Here is a 19,244-nt window from a genome sequence, read left to right on the forward strand (position 1 = left end):
CTCGAGCCAGGAGGATGGTAACCAGTCGCAGCGGCCGGTACTTGGTGGAGGACAAACAGAAGAGCAGGTTCCCGGGAAGCGGGGTTTTTTTCGGGAAGGAATTTTTTTGGTGCGGGCTCTTTGGGAGAGGAGGGTTAGGCATGCATGCCTAGATGCGGAATAGTGCATTGATGTGGTTTATCACATCGCGGTAATCGGCCTCAGTAATGTCCTCGAATGTCTCATCCAGAACGTGTGCAATGTGCTTGCGCAGGTTTATCGGGAGAGCTACCGTGGTCCTTGTCCCAGCCAAGCTAACGTGTCTGTGCCACAGTGCTGCGAGGGGCAGGGGGGACCATTGCTGTACACAGGCAAGCTGCATATGGGCCAGGGCGGAAGCCGCATTGCAGTAGAAGACCCTCCCCTTGCTTCCCAGGTCATCCTCAGCAGCGAGATATCATCCAGGACGAACTCCTGTGAAAAATGTTGGGACAGTGTTCAGTGTAGGTGCCCCCTGAAGCTGTTGGCTCTCCCCAAGGCACAGAAACCCAGAGGTCAGTGCAGCCCTGAAACAATCAGTCCCCCTTACTCACCATTTTGAGGCTCCTGTGGGATACGTGTGCTCTGTTTCGAACGGGAAAATTATGCAATTGTGTAGACCCTGTGTGTTTTCTACTCCTTAAGTGCGGGGGGGAATCATTACTCTGTCTGGTATAAACAATGCTGCCTCAGTTAAATGTTGCATTTTGCCTATACAGCAGCATCAACCTTGAGACCTCAGCCGTCCCTCTTATCACCTGCTCAGAGGCTGCAAAGACTCAGGAAGAGACCGTGGAAAAGCAAAGACGACATTGTCAAGGCTGGATCCCCACTTTGAACTTTAGGGTACAAATGTAGGGGCCTGCATGAAAACTTCGAAGCTTAACTACCAGCTTAGCTCTGGTTCCGCTGCCACCATTTCAATTTCCCTCCCTGGGAAGCCTTGAAAAACCTTCACCAATTCCCTGGAGAGTACAGATCCAAACCCCTTGGATCTTAAAAACAAGGAAAAATCAATCAGGTTCTAAAAAGAAAGCTTTTAATTAAAGAAAAAGGTAAAAATCATCTCTATAAAATCAGTATGGAAATTAACCTTACAGGGTAATCAAACTTAAAGAGCTCAGAGGACTCCCCTCTAGTCTTAGGTTCAAAGTACAGTAAACAAAGATAAACACTCTAGTAAAAGGTACATTTACAAGTTGAGAAAAACAAAGAAAAACTAACACGCCTTGCCTGGCTATTTACTTACAAGTTTGAAATAGGAGAGACTTGTTTAGAAAGATGTGGAGAACCTGGATTGATGTCTGGTCCCTCTCAGTCCCGAGAATGAACACACTCCCAAACAAAGAACACAAACAAAAGCCTTCCCTCCCCCCAAGATTTGAAAGTATCTTGTCCCCTTATAGGTCCTTTAGGTCAGATGCCAGCCAGGTTACCTGAGCTTCTTAACTCTTTACAGGGAAAAGGATTTTGGAGTCTCTGGCCAGGAGGGATTTTATAGTACTGTACACAGGACAGCTGTTACCCTTCCCTTTATAGTTATGACAGACATGCTGCAAGAAGTGATGCGGCAATCTATTAAAGAGAATGAGAAAGCACAGAACTGGAGGGAGAGAGAAAGCAGGATCCGCCAGGAAAATGCAGCGCACCGGCGGCAAAGCACCACGTACCGGCAGCAAAGCACGGATCGGCTCATAAGCATCCTGGAGCGCCAAGCAGACGCTATCCAGGAGCTTGTAGCCATGCAGAAAGAGGAGCAGTACCGCAAACGCCACCTCCCCACAGCCCTTGTCCCAAAACTCTTTCCGTTGTGCCCCACTGTCACCTCCAACCCACTTTCCCCAACTTCCGTGTTCTTGATGTCACCCACTGCCTCCAACACCAGTATCTTCACCACCCAGCCCTGAAAACTACGGCCCTTACCCTCTGCACTCAACCCCCATCACCATGCAGTATAGCTGTCCTGAAGTGCAGCACTCACTGCACAGCACACCAGACAGGACATATGCAAATCTGTGATTGTACTGTTCCCCACTCCATCCCCTTGTTTCTTTTCAATAAATAATTTTTTTTTCTTTTAAATAAATGGATTATTTGGTTTTGAAAACATTCTTTATTATTGCATAAAAGTAAAAGACTCCATAGCCCAGGAAATAAACAGGCACTGCAAGTCTGCTTGTCTGCTTAGCAGACACTGATTCCTAAAGATTGGAACTACTGCACTTCACTCCCGTGCAGGGCACCAGATATCACTGCTGGTTTTCAGCCTCAAATTGCTCCCTCAAGGCATCCCTAATCCTTGCAGCCCCACGTTGGGCCCCTGTAATAGCCCTGCTCTCTGGCTGTGCAAATTCAGCCTCCAGGTGTTGAACCTCAGAGGACCATGCCTGAGTGAAGCTTTCACCCTTCCCTTCACAAATATTATGAAGGGCACAGCACGCGGATATAACCGCGGGGATGCTGTTTTCGGCCAAGTCCAGCTTCCCATACAGAGATCACCAGCAGCCCTTTAAACAGCCAAAGGCACACTCCACAGTCATTCGGCACCGGCTCAGCCTGTAGTTGAACCATTCCTTGCTGCTGTCAAGGCTCCCTGTGTAGGGTTTCATGAGCCACGGCATTAACGGGTAAGCGGGATCTCCAAGGATCACAATGGGCATTTCAACTTCCCTTACCGTGATCTTCCACTCTGGGAAAAAAAGTCCCGGCCTGCATCTTCCTGAACAGCCAAGTGTTCCGAAAGATGCGTATGTCATGCACCTTTCCGGGCCAGCCTGTGTTAGTGTCAATGAAACGCCCACGGTGATCCACAAGCCCTGGAGAACCATAGCCAAATACCGCTTCCAACTAACGTACTCGGATCCTCGGGGGGGTGGTGCCAGAATAGGAATGTGCGTCCCATCTATCGCCCCTCCACAGTTAGGGAACCCCATTTGTGCAAAACCATCCACTATTTCCTGCACGTTACCCAGAGTCACAGTTCTTCTGAGTAGGATGCGATTAATGGCCTTGCAAACTTGCATCAACACGATTCCAACGGTCGACTTTCCCACTTGCGACCGACCGGTAGCTGTCTGGAGTTGCCAGCTTCCAGACTGCAATAGCCACTCACTTCTCCACTGGCAGGACAGCTCTCAATCTCGTGTCCTTGAGCCGCAGGGTGGGGGCGAGCTCCTCACACAGTCCCATGAAAGTGGCTTTTCTCATCCGAAAGTTCTGCAGCCACTGCTCGTCATCCCAGACTTCCATGATGATGTGATCCCACCACTTGGTGCTTGTTTCCCGAGCCCAAAAGCGGCGTTCCACGGTGCTGAACGTGTCCGTGAATGCCACAAGCAATTTCGTGTTGTATGCGTTACGCTGCTCGATAGCATCGTAGGACTCCTCACTCTCACTTTGGATCTTAAGGAATAGTTAGACAGCCAAACGTGACGTGCTGGAGAGATAAGTCTGCATATGCCTCAGCAGTTCCGGCTCCATTTCCTGCAGACAGATCGCGCTGCACAGAAACAGTTGAAAGAGGGCGCCAAAGGTGGACGGAAACAAAGGGATTTCTGGGATGTGAAGCGACCCAGAATGCCCCGCACCCACACCCCTTCCCACAACCCACAGTGCCAGAATGGGAAAAGGTGCTCTGTGGGATAGCTGCCCATAATGCACTGCTCCCAATAGCGCTGCAATTGCCGCAAATGTGGCCACGACAGTGCGCTGGGCAGCTGTCAGTGTGAACAGACTGCAGCGCTTTCCCTACTCAACTGCACGAAGTCAGGTTTAACTTACAGCGCTGTACAGCTGCAAGTGTAGCCAAGGCCTGAAGCACCAACTATTCTGTCCATAAGGCCCTGATTCAAGGAAACACACTAAGTACATCCCTACTCAGAAAAGAACTTTAAGCCTGTGTTTCAATCATATGGAATCCAAAGGCACTTCATGTTCTTAAAGTACATGTTTAAGGGATTTCGTCAATAAGAGCCCTTCTCCACAGGACTCTGCCTTACTTAGGCCATGACTCAGGAAAAACACTGTTATCACATCATTAAAGACCATCATAATCCATATGCACAAGGAGGCACAATTAAGGTTTCAAGGGTAATCTCAAATCTGCAGTTTTATTTTTTTGGCGCTTGACTTTGCACTCTAACATTTAATTTTAACTCATTATTTGATCCAAAAAAAATAAACTACAGTCATTTTTCTGGGTCAAAAATGATTCCCAATTATTAGTAACCACTTCTATGTGTGGCTGATATGTCAAAGCCATGCAATCTGAGGTTTGAGTTAAAACATACAGAATTAAACTGCAAAATAAATTTGTTAATAAATTAACTCAAATAAATTAGTACTTTATTTCATGTTAGCTTGACTAAATAATAGTTTACCTTTTTAGTGGGACTTTCTGACTGATCATCTTCTGATTTGTGTGGTTTTTCCTCTCTCTCTTTTGTGACCGGGGATATTGAAGTTTTCGGCGATAACGAGCAGTTTTTCTGTTCGCAGCCCTTAATGTTTTTCGACTGTTCACTTGTAGTACAAGTCTTCCTCTTTCTTTTATTTGAAACCTGATCATAATTAAGATAGGATTCAAAAGACATAGTGGGGGGCTCAAAGTCCTCATCACTGGGCAACTTTGGTTTGTTTTCCACACTAAGCGTTTGTTTTAATTTTCCTGTGTCCTCAGAGTTTCTCTGTTTGGAAAGATCCTTACAAGACCCTTTTGTTGGCAATAGGTCTTTTTTGCTGGCTCTAGGGGAATGGTGCTTTTCTGAAGGTTTTTTGCTGGCTGCAGAGGTTGTTTCTTTGCAGTCACTTTTTGTGTTTTCAGGATTGATGCTTTGGGACATATTTTTAGAACTACTGGAGCTATGTATTTTGCTTTCACGTCCATTAGAAGACTCAGTATCTTTATTTCTTTGCTTATTCTCTGTAAAACTATGCTCCTTCTTCCATTTATCAGATGTGGGAGATCTTTTACCATCTTCCGAGGCTGGTTCAGACGTTTTTGTCTTGCCAGAGTTCTTATTCTCTTTACAAATCGATGACTTTGTCTTGTCCAATGAGAATTCGTTCCTCTTTTCAGTGTTCTGTTTTTTCCCCTTGTGGTCACTGAAATACAAGACAGAACCAGAACAGACCCCAATTTAATACTCAGTTACCGAGGGTGACCTTCAGACCTTTTACCAATGTTATTAGTAAAAGAGAAAGTTTTAAAGCCACATGCAACAAGCTTCAAATGTTTGAGTTGTTTAAAAGTCTTCTAGGAAAGTAATGAAGACATTTCTATTGCTATGAGCTGGATGAAACTTTGAGTGGACTTAACCTCCTGCTGAAATTGACAGATGTGAACTCACCATTCAATTAACCTAACTAGAACCATAAGCCCCCCACCTAAAACAAAAAGGTGTGTCAACATGCCCAGGAGCTTTGGCTGAGTATTGTTTTGGGTAGGGGTGAGAGTGAGTGTGAGTGATCACACAAAGGGAGGAAAGACAAGTGCGGGTGGAGGAGGGGTTACAGGGGAGGGGGGAAAGAGGATAGTCAAGAAAGACAAGTAGGAGCCTCTAAGCAAACAGTGACACCTCCGAAAAAGCTAGAGTGCGCACTTTTGGCTCTGGTGTTGGCTAAAGAGGCTTGGGAGCTGTAAATTAAGAAACTGCTCCTTTTGTTCTTGGTCCCTTCTGCATTCAGAGACAGGACTTCATACATTTCTTTTAAATAAAGGAAAGATTGCAAAGAAGATACCAGACTCCATCAATTTCTACTTCTAGCTGGAACATTCCCCAGGGCCCCAAACTTTAACTAGCTGCTCAGGTCAAAAAAGGGCAACAGAATTAATAACTTGGGTTTGTGAAAATTTTACTATGCAGAAAACCAAGTGTTGGACTTGAAACACTTGATGACGTCCCTTGAAGCAAACACTAGTCCCAGTACTGATAAAGCAGCCAAGTTCAAAATCCACTTAATGCTCCTAAAAAAGGGACTTCATGAGAAAATACAAGGTTGGAAAAATTATGTTTGTGCCTTTAGAATTATAGTAAATGCACCTTTAGAAAACTGTGCACCTGTTTTCCATCAATGGGGCAACTGATATCATAGACAGGGCTGCACGAAAGCTGTCTGAGCAGTGCTTATAACTGCTTCCAACTGGTTGTTGGAAAAGGAGTACAAACACTTTTTAGTGACAGGGCCCACAGGGTCAGGTGTTTGATATGAAATCTTTCCTTCAATCTATTAAGTACCCTTGATACATCAGGCTTTTCTTCCTCTTTTCCTCTCATTTGCCACTTCAGCAGCTAGAGTAAATCCTATCTGAAGGCACCCCACAATCTCTTGGCCTCTACAGGTTGGCACTCCAGGAGCAGCAGCTATCAGCAGATGGCCAGATGCAGCATCTCTCTGCTTCTCCCCATGGCAGCAGATCTCCCTTAACAACATGCTTTGTAAAATGTACCAGAACTCCTATAGTGCTGCTGTAACTCTTTCACATTGGCACAGGGTCCCAGTGAAGCAGAATGTGGGTCCAACCAACTAGCAACTGCTGCCACCAGAAAGTGAGAATAAGATAGCCACACAATTTCCCCAGCATGCTTCCTTCCAGAGAGGAACAGCAGCCAAATATTTATTACCTATTTCAATATAAGCTGAATTCACCCTAGATTCTGGGCAGTTTACTGGTATTGAAAAAACATTCAATAGAAATTTAAGATGTAAAACATACAGTTCAACTAATAACATACCTTGGATTTTTCCACCGCAAAAAACAAAACAAAAAAACAAACAAACTTCAGAATACCTCTCCCACCCTACCTGACCTACCTAACCCCAAATCCACGGGGACCTTCAGCTCTCAAGCTATCAGCTTATCTCTGTCCCAAAAATATCAGGTAAGGAACTGTAAATGGCATAAAACATATTTGGCCTGATGAGGGCAACAGTGGCTGTATCAGTGAGACGGAGACTATGTCTCTACAGTGGAGCTAGTGAACCGGAGCAGCAAATGGGAATTTTGCAAGGGAGTTCTCCAGGTGAAGGAGGAGTGACTATGTGACCCTTGGGGTGAGTTGTCTGTTGTGTGCTTGCCTACAGTACATATATATATATTAGTGTGGCTGGTTTGGATGCCCCCCCGCCCTGTGCTGAGTCTAGTGGCCTGTTCAACAAGGCTGAGAGCTTCTTAATGAGGCTTTGACCCCTAATCACTTTAGGCTCCATTAACCATTAACTAGGGGGCAGGGCTACTCAGGGAAAATATAGGTTTAAAAAGGCAGCTCCTAAGCAACCATAGGAGCTAGCGAACAAGAGCAGCAAACAGGAGTTTTGTGAGGGAGCGTGACACCCAGATACACCAAACCTTGTCTAAATCATTGGTCACCAACTGGTCGATCCTAGAGGATCTCCCAGTTGATCGCAATCTCTGGTGGCGCAGTGGGGCTGCCGCTAAGACAGGCTCCTTGCCTGTGCTGGCCCCACCCTGCTCCTGGAAGCAGCTAGTGCACCCCCGGGATCAGAGGTCTCCCTCTGTGCGCTGCTCCTGCCTGCAAGCACCACCTCCACAGCGCCCATTGGTCGGGAATGGGGAGCTGCAGCCAATGGCAGCTGTGGCTAATGGACGCTGCAGGGGCAGTGCTTGCAGAGAGGGGCAACATACAGAGCCATGTGCCTCGTGCACCCCAACCCCACACCCCAGAGCCCACAACCCCTGCTGAACCCCAACCCCTTACTCCAACCTGGTGAAAGTGAGGGTGGGGGAGAGCGAGTGACGGGGGGGGGGAAATGGAGTGAGTGGGGTGGGGCTTTGGGGAAGGAGCAGGGCAGATCCTGGGTTGCCCTTAAATTCAAAAAGTTATCTTGGGCATAAAGTTGGACACCACTGGTCTAAATTTAGGTCAATCAACATCCCAGCCAGTCTCCTCCCCATCTCCCCCCTGCCCAAAAAAAGCTGCAGGAGTAAAAAGAGTGCAGGCAGCAGCTCAGCAGCAGAATGGGGGCTATCCAGTTTATTACACTGAATGCAGCATGGGCAGGTAGCACCTGTGTGCATTCAGTGTCTCTCAGGGCCATACGCTCTATGGAGAGCAAGGGCTTGAGACCAGACTGGCTGAATTGGAAGAGCTAAGGGAGACAGAGGTACATCGATGAGACTTTTGGGGACACTAGCGTGATCCCACCCCGGTCTGACAGCCTCTGTCCTGTTGAGGCAGATGAAAGTCTCAGGGAAGGAGAACATCAAACAGAAGTGGAGGGAAATGAGCCCATAGTTGGGACACTCCTTCCAGATGATGTCAGGGCATCCTCTCACACTGAGGCTACCTCTCCAGAGGAGGGAATCCCAGATATTAGGAAGAGACAGGTAATAGTAATGGGGAGATTTGAGCATAAGAAATACAGATAGCGGTGTTTGTGATGTCCAGGAGAGGCACATGGTGAATTGCCTGCCAGGTGCGAAGGTTGCAGATCTCCCAAGACGTCTGAGTAGCATGGTGTGGTATTGCCGTCCTTACTTCTGCAACACTGCCAGAAGTGGGTCCGACCCAGCCCCAGGGCGCTCTCAGTCCTTCCCCTCTCCAGAGCTTGGAGGTTAAAGGGGCCTTGGACTGGCGGGGGGGGGGGGGGGAGGAGAGGAGGGTGACCACAGCACCACCCATAAGACTGACCCTTTCCTTCCCCCCAAGAAAGTGATAACCCTCCCACACCGTGACACCCTCACTTCTGCACTGCTACTGGAGTTGGGCTGCCTGGCCAGCAACCACCACGCTCTGGCTGTCCAGCTCTGGAGGCAGCACCACCGCCAACAGCAGCAGCAGCAAAGAAGTGAGGGTGGCATGGCAGGGAGCTTGTCACTTTTTGAGGGAGGGGCAGGGCCAGCCTTACAGGTGGGCAATACTGTGACCTCCCTCCCCCCCCCCCCCATAGGCAGATTTCATGGGGAGACCAGATTTCGCGGTTTGTGGCATGTTTTTCATGGTTGTGAATTTGGTAGGGTCCTACATATGAGCAGTGTGGGGGAGTGGCCGGTGGTCGTGGTACATGTAGGTACCAGTGACGTAGGAAAAGGTAGGAGAGATGTCCTGGATGCCAAATTTAGGCTGCTAGGTAAGAGATTAATGTCAAGGATCTCCATAGTAGCCTTCTCTGAAATGTTTCCAATTCCATGTGCAGGGCCAGTTAGACAGTCAGAGCTGGAGGGTCTCAATGTGTGGATGAGACAGTGGTATAGGGAGCAGGGTTTTAGGTTTATTAGGAACTGGGAAGCCTTTGGGGAAAGGGGGTATGGAACAGCTTCCATATGAGGAGAGAGGAAAAAAAAAAAAAAGATTTCAGCTTGGAAAAGAGACGACTGGGGGAGGGGGAATACAATAGAGATCTATAAAATCATGGCTTGTGTGGAGTGAGTGAATAAGGAAGTGTTATGTGAAGGGATAAACCCCACAAGAACCGGGGGGCACCCAATGAAATTAATAGGCAGCAGGTTTAAAACAAACAAAAGGAAGTACTAATTAACACAACACAGTCAACCTGTGGGACTTGTTGCCAGGGATGTTGAACCCAGTTTTGGCCTTCACAACAAAGAACTAAATAAGTTCATGGAGGATAGGTCCATCAGTGACTATTAGCCAAGATGATCAGGGATGCGACCCCTTGCACTGGGTATCCCTGCTAGATGCTGGGACTGGACCACAGGGGATGGATCACTCAATAATAGCCCTGTTCTGTTCATTCCCTTTGAAGCATCGACACTGGCCGTTGTTGTAAGACAGGATACTGGGCGAGATAGACCATTGGTCTAACCCAGTATGGCTGTTCTGATGCATTTGCTTTGTACGTAAGTGGGAATCAAAAGTCAGACAACAAAGAGGGAGAATTATATAGGAGCCTCATATAATTAAGCCATAGTACCATTACAGTGCCACAGTACTCAGGACAGTTTATAGTAAATGCCACTGAAGTCAGAATCAGCAAGAATCAGGAATGGCCTTGAAATACATTAATACATTAACTTGTAGCTATGCCGAGATGCTTCACACACGCTCCACTTTTTTGTTCTTCTTGAGGAATATTTCATGTACCTTTATAAGCTTAAAGTTGAGAGGTTACTCCTCTTCCTCTCTTGGAAGTAGCATGGAAAGGGAAAGGAAATCAAGTGACTGGAGATGTGATGAGGGAAGAACAACATTTAACTAAATACCACCACATTAGCTCCTTTCATGATCTGTACTTGCCACTTCCCTGAAGAATTTAGATAATGATACCTTATTACTACTTTCTGGAGGTCTCTTATTGGTCTTATCTTATTATGCTAATTTCATTTTTTTAATAAAACAGTCTGAATAAATGATAAAAATATTACATTGGACAACAATTTATCTCAAAATTAAAGTTAGACTCAGACCTACCTTTCATTTTCTGGCGGAATAAGTTTTTTCCAGTGGTTTACCAGAGACTTAGCTATTTTTCCAGCAGTGGCATGTTTCCTAAAACTGTTAACTGTTTTTCCTACTCCAGTTTCCTATTGAAGACAGTGCAAGGAGGACAAACACATGACTAACATCCTGAATATACTTTTTCTACTAACTACAGTAATTAAATTCACACAATAATAAGATGGTAGTTGGAAAAATCCTTTGACAGATCACTCAGATCATAAAGATAATTTTTGTACCAGAAACAAATTTTCCAAGGGAGCCAAAGCAAAACCACACATTTATAACCCAAAATACTGGTTATGTGTAATGTGAATATCTTTCTATATTGAAGTTTCATAAAACTTAAGAAGTAACTTAATTTCTCTGATCATTTAGCGGTCTACTTCTGGCAGTTCACTCAGCTTGAACATTTTTGTCAGCCCTGTCTACATAGGCACAAAAGGCATCTCTCTCAATTGGGTTGGGTTAGCTTGATTGAAACCCTCTTATTAATGCTGATGTAGACAGAATTTAACACCTTTAAGTTCATTTGAACTGGCTGGGTTGTAGTCAAACTATATACACACCTGCATTAAGGTATGTGTGAAGTTTTACTAGAACTAAACTAATTTGACTGAGATATTTCAATTGAAAAAAAAAAAACATACACCTTTTTGCCTAGGTAGACAGACCCTTGAAAATTAGACTGCTGAAGTTCATTTTCTGGGACTCAGTACAATGATTATTCATATTGCAGTAGTGCTTTGGGGCCCCAGCCATAGATCAGGACACCACTGTGTTAGGCACCACACAAACTGTCCTTGTCCTGAAGAGCCTGTGGTTGTGGCCACACAACATTGCAGGTGAATTTGCGTCATGAGAGCATATCTATTTATATTTGGTTACATATCTCCCTCTAAGATGCACACAAACACTAAAATGGTCCTTGTGACACTGAGCTGGAAAGGGTTAAACAGCCAGCAGGCTAGAGTAACCTAAAGATCAACCTTTAAGAACATATTAGGGAAATATTGACATGGCAAGCAGGGCCATTTCTTGTAGATCGTTACGAAGCCATGTAAGTAGACTAAATCCTTTGAAATGCAAGTCTGTATTGTCAGAGAATTAGAAGTAAATACTAAATGTAGTTGTCTGTTTACCTATATCTGTTAGAAGCTTCACAATGTGATTTCATTAGCTGGTAGAGGATACACTTCTCTTCCTGTCTGTTACTATATTTTATTGATTCAGAGACCAAAAGGAAATATTAGCAATTAGATGACGTGTGGTGTAATATTGTCTTTATTTCTCTGACATTTGTAGTAAACTACCTGTGAATCTCTGAATGGTTAATTGTCTTATGCTCATCAATACAACTAATTACCTGTGTATACAAAGAAAATACGAATTGACTTTAAAGCAACAATGTACATTACCTATCCTTCATCCAAGGAATGCCTGCTGTGACAAGAGGTTTATCAGCTGAGCTTCAGCTATAAAAGAATTTTGGGTACCTGATCCTGTTCATCTCAGATCTGCTTGTACTTTATCAGGGGAAGTTTAAGTCACAAGATTGAGGTCTCCAGCTCCATTCATGTTTACCCTGTTATTTCTCACAGAATAATTTAAACAAACTCTGCACATGGACTGTCTATCAGACTATAATCTATGGAATTGATTCTGGAAGAACTTTTTACAACTCAGCAGCTCACCATCTCCGCTATGAAACTGACCTGAGAACTTCATTCATATTGTTTTCTTTTTAAATAAAATCTTAGATTAGTTAATAGGAATTGACTGCATGCATATATTTAGGTAAAATCCAAAATATTCATTGACCTGGTAGGTAATGGTGTCCAATCTCTTTGGATTGGTAGAACTTTATATATGGTGAATAAGATTTTCAGTAATCCTCACCATATTCAACTTCGCTGTCTGGGTGGGAGCCCTTGGCTGGATTGCTTTAAAGGAGCTGTATTTTGGCTTCTGGGTAACCAGTAAGGTGTTGTAGAAGCTGTTTTGTTGCTGGCTTGGTGAATCTAATTACACTGGTCTACAATTTTTGAGACGTCGTCTGCTTCAGAGATAAAATGTGCTATTTATTATGTATTTTGATGTGCTGAATTCAAATATGACAATTAAAACAACTGATTGGCTACTGTTTAAGATATTTAAGTTTTTACATTTTATATCTACTATCTACACAATATACATAGAGTTTTAATCAAATTGTAAACCTAGGTCTTTTCACGTGTTTATGTTGATTTACATGATAATATTTCACCTGTCCTGTTTATGTAACACTTTAAAAATCAGCAAAAGGGTTATATAAATAAAATTTATTATGAAACAAAAGGCAAAAAATTATTATGTACATAGTTTAGTCCTATTCAGTGTCTACTCAGCACTTCTTGGCTTATCTCTTGTATTCATTAAATGGAGCATTTCTTGTCACTGTCCAGCAATAGTCTGCAAGCATTGATGGGCTCCACTTGCCCTGATAGCGTTTCTCTATTGTTGCAATGTCCTGATGAAATCGCTCGCCGTGCTCGTCGCTCACTGCTCCGCAGTTTGGTGGAAAAAAATCTAGATGAGAGTGCAAAAAATGTATCTTTAGTGACATGTTGCAACCAAGGCTTTTGTATGCCTTGAGGAGGTTTTCCCACCAACAACCTGTAGTTGTCTGCCTTGTTGTTTCCGAGAAAATTTATTGCCACTAACTGGAAGGCTTTCCATGCCGTCTTTTCCTTGCCACGCAGTGCATGGTCAAATGCATCATCTCGAAGAAGTTCATGAATCTGAGGATCAACAAAGACACCTTCCTTTATCTTAGCTTCACTTAACCTTGGAAATTTTCCACGGAGGTACTTGAAAGCTGCTTGTGTTTTGTCAATGGCCTTGACAAAGTTCTTCATCAGACCCAGCTTGATGTGTAAGGATGGTAACAAAATCTTCCTTGATTCAACAAGTGGTGGATGCTGAACACTTTTCCTCCCAGGCTCCAATGACTGTCGGAGTGGACAGTCTTTCTTGATGTAGTGGGAATCTCTTGCACGACTATCCCATTCTCAGAGAAAACAGCAGTACTTTGTGTATCCAGTCTGCAGACCAAGAAGAAAGCAACAACATTCAAATCACCACAAAGCTGCCACTGATGTTGGTCATAGTTTATGCACCTCAAAAGTTGTTTCACGTTGTCATAGGTTTCCTTCATATGGACTGCATGACCAACTGGAATTGGTGGCAAAACATTGCCATTATGCAGTAAAACAGCTTTAAGACTCGTCTTCGATGAATCAATGAACAGTCTCCACTCATCTGGATCATGAATGATTTTGAGGGCTGCCATCACACCATCGATGTTGTTGCAGGCTACAAGATCACCTTCCATGAAGAAGAATGGGACAAGATCCTTTTGACTGTCACGGAACATGGAAACCCTAACATCACCTGCCAGGAGATTCCACTGCTGTAGTCTGGAGCCCAACAGCACTGCCTTACTCTTGGGTAGTTCCAAATCCCTGACAAGGTCATTCAGTTCACCGTGTGTTATGAGGTGTGATTCAGAGGAGGAGGATGGGAGAAAATGTGGGTCCTGTGACATTGATGGTTCAGGACCAGAAGTTTCATCCTCTTCCTCGTCTGACTCAAGTGAGAATGATTCTGGTGCATCAGGAACCGGCTGTCCTTCTCCGTGGGGTACTGGGCGTATAGCTGATGGAATGTTTGGATAATGCACAGTCCACTTTTTCTTCTTTGACACACCTTTCCCAACTGGAGGCACCATGCAGAAGGAACAATTGCTGGTATGATCTGTTGGCTCTCTCCAAATCATTGGCACTGCAAAAGGCATAGATTTCCTTTTCCTGTTCAACCACTGGCAAAGATTTGTTGCACAAGTGTTACAGCATACGTGTGGGGCCCACCTCTTGTCCTGATCTCCAATTTTGCAGCCAAAATAAAGGTGATAGGCTCTCTTAACCATAGTGGTTATACTGCACTTTTGTGATGCAAAAGTCACTTCACCACAAACATAGCAGAAGTTATCTGCACTGTTCACACAAGTACGAGGCATCTCTGCTCACTTTGGCTAAACAGAAATGTGTCCCTTTGCAAAATCAAACACTGACAAATAAGAGAGCACGACACTGTATGATTTCTAGAGCTGATATAGGGCAATTTGTTTAGCAGAGTGATGTAAGCTTCATTATGATTGCATCATCCATGTCTTCTAGGATGCAATTCATATCATGTATGACGCAATACCAGCTTCAGATTGCATCATTCATTGTTTTGCCTAAAAAGCAAGTACTGTCCAAACCCAGTCATAGATTTATTCATAGATCCAGTCAAAGATGTATTTTAGTCATTTCTGGTTTAAGTTGAGATTCCCTTCCCTTTATAACTCACTTATCCTCCGCCATTCCCAAGTCAAGGGTCGTATATACTGACCCAATAGCATATCTTGAAAACTAGAGCCAATCAACAATTTTAAGCATCATTTTTGTTCTCAGTGACCCAGAATTAGTAAAGTTTGACTACATTTATTTCAGAAGCATTTTGGCTGTAGAGCAGTGTTATTAGAATAAACCACCAATTTGGGGGATTGGCTGCCCCATTCTTTGGAGTTTGCCCTGATTGATCAATCTCAATGAGGCCCCTTCAGCAACCATGGTCAGTCCTACACTAAGTTGACAGTTACCTCTTAAAGTTCTCTCCAGCTAAGTGATAAGATATTCCTGTGACATCTGCAAATAAGAGTTATACATGTGCTTTTCCTGCACAACCAGCTGTCCATGTGGCTGTTCAAAAAAAAAAAATTCACTTAATGCAGAAGGGGCTTCAGTGACATCATCCAATGCTTTTCAGCAATGCTGCCTACATGTCTGATGGTTCCCAGTTTGCTTGAAATTCATACAAGAGAAGCTCTAGCTTTTCCTAGGATTAATGTTTGAAACATCTCATGATAGAATGATAACAGTACAATAAAATTATATAGAATCCTTAATTATAACTATCACCCTCTTTCTCCACTTCACTTAAAGAAGCCCAAATGGCCTGTCACATTATTATGAACAATGACAGAGAACTTCAGTTAAATAAATATCCCACAGTGCTTTCTGATTTTAAAATATCTAATCACTATGTGAAGGGGATTACTTTATCCAGCACTGAAGTGCAGCAACACTGCACACTCAAGTATGACAGAGTGAAGAATACCATATCCACACAGAACTAAAGCTGAATTTAGGCATGTAAGATGCCATTATGAGATTTGGAAATTGGCCAGGATACCCAAGAGAATACATTTCCTCTTGTGAAAAATATCTGGGCATCTTCATAGTCCACAAGAGGTTAGGACCTTGCTATGCAGCACTCCTTAACACCAAGATGGAGAACTGGTTCACTAGTGACTGCAAAGAAAAATGCCACCTCCTAAATACCAAAACTATGCCCTATAATGCAAAGGCATACCTTGGAAGTCTCCCATATACATACTGACACTGCTTATCACAGAAAATCTGATAGGATGTGGCCTGGTGTGAAAAATAAAATACTAGCAGAACCAAGAGCATCATTAACCTATGTCTACTAGGATGCTTGTTCTAACTGCACAATCACAATTAAAAAAGGGATTTTGTGTTCCTTGGAGGAAGGGAAGAGTAATCACTGATGTAAAATATGAATTAGTCATGTTTGTTTCATTTTAGGTACAGAATCAAAGCACCAGCACATGTAAGTATAAAATATAGTTGTGTGAGCACACAAACCTACTCCATCATATTTACACAAAGGTCATTACACTTGGAGGAAAACCTAACCAGCACGGGACCCTGTTCTCTGGCTGCTCAGTAGAAGAGGCCAATATTGTCACGATCAGCCATGCTACCATATTTACTGGGTGAGGCGAAGTGCCTCTGGGTGGTTTTTGGGAAAAGACTCCATGGTCCCATATAACTTTTCATATTAAAAGTGAATTGGGATTGGGATTCAGGATTGCAAGGGGCAGCAACTTTCCTGGCTTCTATGATTGCAAAACACTGAAGATGCCACAGATAACTTCATAGATGAAGGCTTTCAGCACACAATTTGTCACTTACCACTAGAATGTCCAGTGAAATATCCAAATCCTGAAGTCCCTTAAGTGCTTTTATAATCTGGAAGAAGACATTAGGTCAGTATACAAGTATCATTTCATTGAATTTTATCCTACTATTCTTACCCTCTCCTTGTAACAGATGCCACTTGAAGATGAAGAATTCCTATCCTAATCTCTCAATTGACACTTGGCAATCTCAATGCGTTTATTACATTGGAAGTGCACATACTAACTCAGGAAAAATAAAAGCAACCCTATGCTCCCAAGTATATGAGAATGTGGAAGAGAATTTCAGATTAAATCTCTCTTCCACTTACTTCCTTAGTTTTGTGTTTCTGACATTCCAATCTTCTTCAAGCGGTGTATTTGATCTTGGTTGAGTAACTTCTGTTGGACTGAGAGTTAGTAGTTCTGGCCTATTGATTACAAAGGTTGCCCCTTGAATAATCTTTCCAGCCAAGGACAAGTTTGACAAGTTTAGCTGTACAGCTCCATAGAGGTATTTCAGCTGCGCCCTCCAATTTAGAACGTGTACACAGAAGTCCAGTAAATATCAGTGGCATCATGTAGAAATGAGGCCAAACAAGATCCTACAATAGAGACTATTTGCATATTCCATCACCACCCCTGGCTTGGAGATCTCCAGTCATTGATACAGAGTGTCATATGCCAGAGTAGTAAGTTTCCCACTAGATCTCCCCATACACAAATTACTGACCCTTCCCCAATTAGACAGGGGGCACAAAATTACCAAACTCCCATTTAATTCAAAGGGAATGCAGCCTGAGTTAAAGGTAGGAGAAGACTCCAAGTTTTTATTCGCCAGTACTGTTTTTTAGGAAGAGGGAGAGCCACTGTTATTCTGTTTCACATGCACCTAAGACATCAGCCATGTTCTGAATCCAAAAATGTTTCATCTTTGGCAAGCAAAGCAGAAAACAAAAACAAACCAAACAAAAAAAGCAGCTTGATTTTCAGACAAACAGTTTCTCTTCCTGGCAAAGAAAGCACTTTGTTTAGACTTCCAAAAAGAACAAAACTTATTTTAAGCAATTAGACAATACAACACACGAAAGTATCATTCTCAGTGTCACTTTGCCATAACCGTACTTTAAAAAACAACCTCCCTGCCCTTCCCTTTCCAAAAGGCCTTTTTCCTTGTACTATATTATACCTATGAGGAAAGAATTAATGATGGACTCTAAGAAGAAGCTTCAGGTCTATGCTTTTAACTCATCCAAAATTTGGGAATATTTGAGCTATCCTTTTAGTCATGCCCATCTCTACAGGCAACAGAATACAAGAGGATTTTGCCAGAAATGTGCACAGATCATGAGGTAAGGTTCAGAACCTGTTGGCAGTAGCAGACAGTTCTACGTGAACTATAGATTAGTTTACATTTATAATTTTAAATGAAGTGTGGCTACTCAAACCCTGTTGTACCAGGTGGAAGTAGTACAGGAACTGTTTGACTAATAGATTTAAAGGGACACAGATAACTTGAAAAAAAAAAAAATCACATTTTATGGGCTTTTTAGCTACTCTTGTTACAAGTACCAGCAAAATTAGTATACACAAAAGACTAGCAAAAAATATTCTCTGGTTTTTTTCCCTTTTGATTTTACTTTGTGCATAATCAGTTTCACCGTGTCTCCTGTATACTGTCAGTCTCCCTGTTTGCATGGATCTTTTATACAGTAAAAAGGGGCAAAACATTTAAAAAGCAAATAAGTACGCTTGCAAAAAAAATCACATGAGTTGGTAGGGGGACTCAGACTGGCACAGTAGCTTAAGTTACTTTACATTTAAAAAAAAAAAAGTAACTTGATTTCAAGATTAGTGTCCCTTTAAAGGATTATAAATTTCCGGTATGTGCTTTTGCAGCAATTGTAGAATTAATCTGAAGTTTTAATTAAATTAAATAATTAAAAATAAGGTTTCCAGGAGCCAACAGAAGCAGCGTCATATATAAAGGACTGTAATTTGTGTAAGTGTGTATGTAGTTTGCATCCCAAAAGGTAACAGTGATATTTTTCCTGACAACACCATGTCCCCAGTGCTTGGCCTGATTACCAGTCACTTCTTAGAAACAAATCACACACAGTTACAGAGTTGAACTTAGATTAGTTCTCTCTTTCCTAAGTAACCCATCAGAAAAATCTGATGCACAAATGGGTACAAAGTAAGGTGTTTGTTCATAGGTCTTCAGTCAAAATTATTAGAAACCAAAAGTTAACTATATATTTTTTAAATTGTGTCTATAATCAGCATATAAAAATAAATTGCATAGCACCACTATTTCTTTTTAATTTAGGTTAAAAGTCAAAAGAAGGCTCAGACATTTAGCCATATAGGATGACTGGATACCCAAACAAACTAGAATTTATTCCTCAGACTTTGCAAAGGGAAGGTCTTCAGAGTCAAACCTAGAGTCATAGTAAAATTAGTTAATTAAATGTTTTGATCACTAAGAACAGAACAGGAAGAGAATTTAAAGACAGTTGAACTTTTTATAGACTTCTGAAAGGTAATTCAGTTTTGTGAATTAACTTATCACGAAGGATCTACAGTAAGATTTCAGGGAGTACTTATTGTATTATAGGCAATGTCAACATCAAATCTATTGGACACCACTTCAAAACCAGCAGACCAATGTACCACAAGTGCATGTAGATGGCAAGCAATTCTCATATTTCAATAGGAGATTTAAAAGTTCTCATCCCAAA

The 19,244-nt window shown here is 42.8% G+C and overlaps 1 protein-coding gene across 3 annotated transcripts in view; it reads right to left on the bottom strand.

The window, feature by feature from the left end:
* LOC117875227 (elongin-A-like) overlaps positions 1–19,244 on the bottom strand; it is a 55,742-nt gene that overhangs the window by 26,879 nt on the left and 9,619 nt on the right. For all 3 annotated transcript variants that reach the window (XR_004645230.1, XM_034766328.1, XM_034766327.1), the window contains exons 2-4: positions 16,520–16,576; positions 10,410–10,522; positions 4,398–5,121 (exon numbers count right to left, since the gene is read on the bottom strand). Coding sequence is in view for 2 of the 3 variants with exons in the window: in XM_034766328.1 (XP_034622219.1) it covers positions 4,398–5,121; positions 10,410–10,522; positions 16,520–16,576 (894 nt within the window). In the remaining variant the exon portion in view is untranslated. The remainder of the gene's footprint in view (positions 1–4,397; positions 5,122–10,409; positions 10,523–16,519; positions 16,577–19,244) is intronic.

Source organism: Trachemys scripta, chromosome 3 (assembly GCF_013100865.1).
Source record: "Trachemys scripta elegans isolate TJP31775 chromosome 3, CAS_Tse_1.0, whole genome shotgun sequence".
In the NCBI taxonomy this organism is placed as follows: domain Eukaryota; kingdom Metazoa; phylum Chordata; order Testudines; family Emydidae; genus Trachemys; species Trachemys scripta.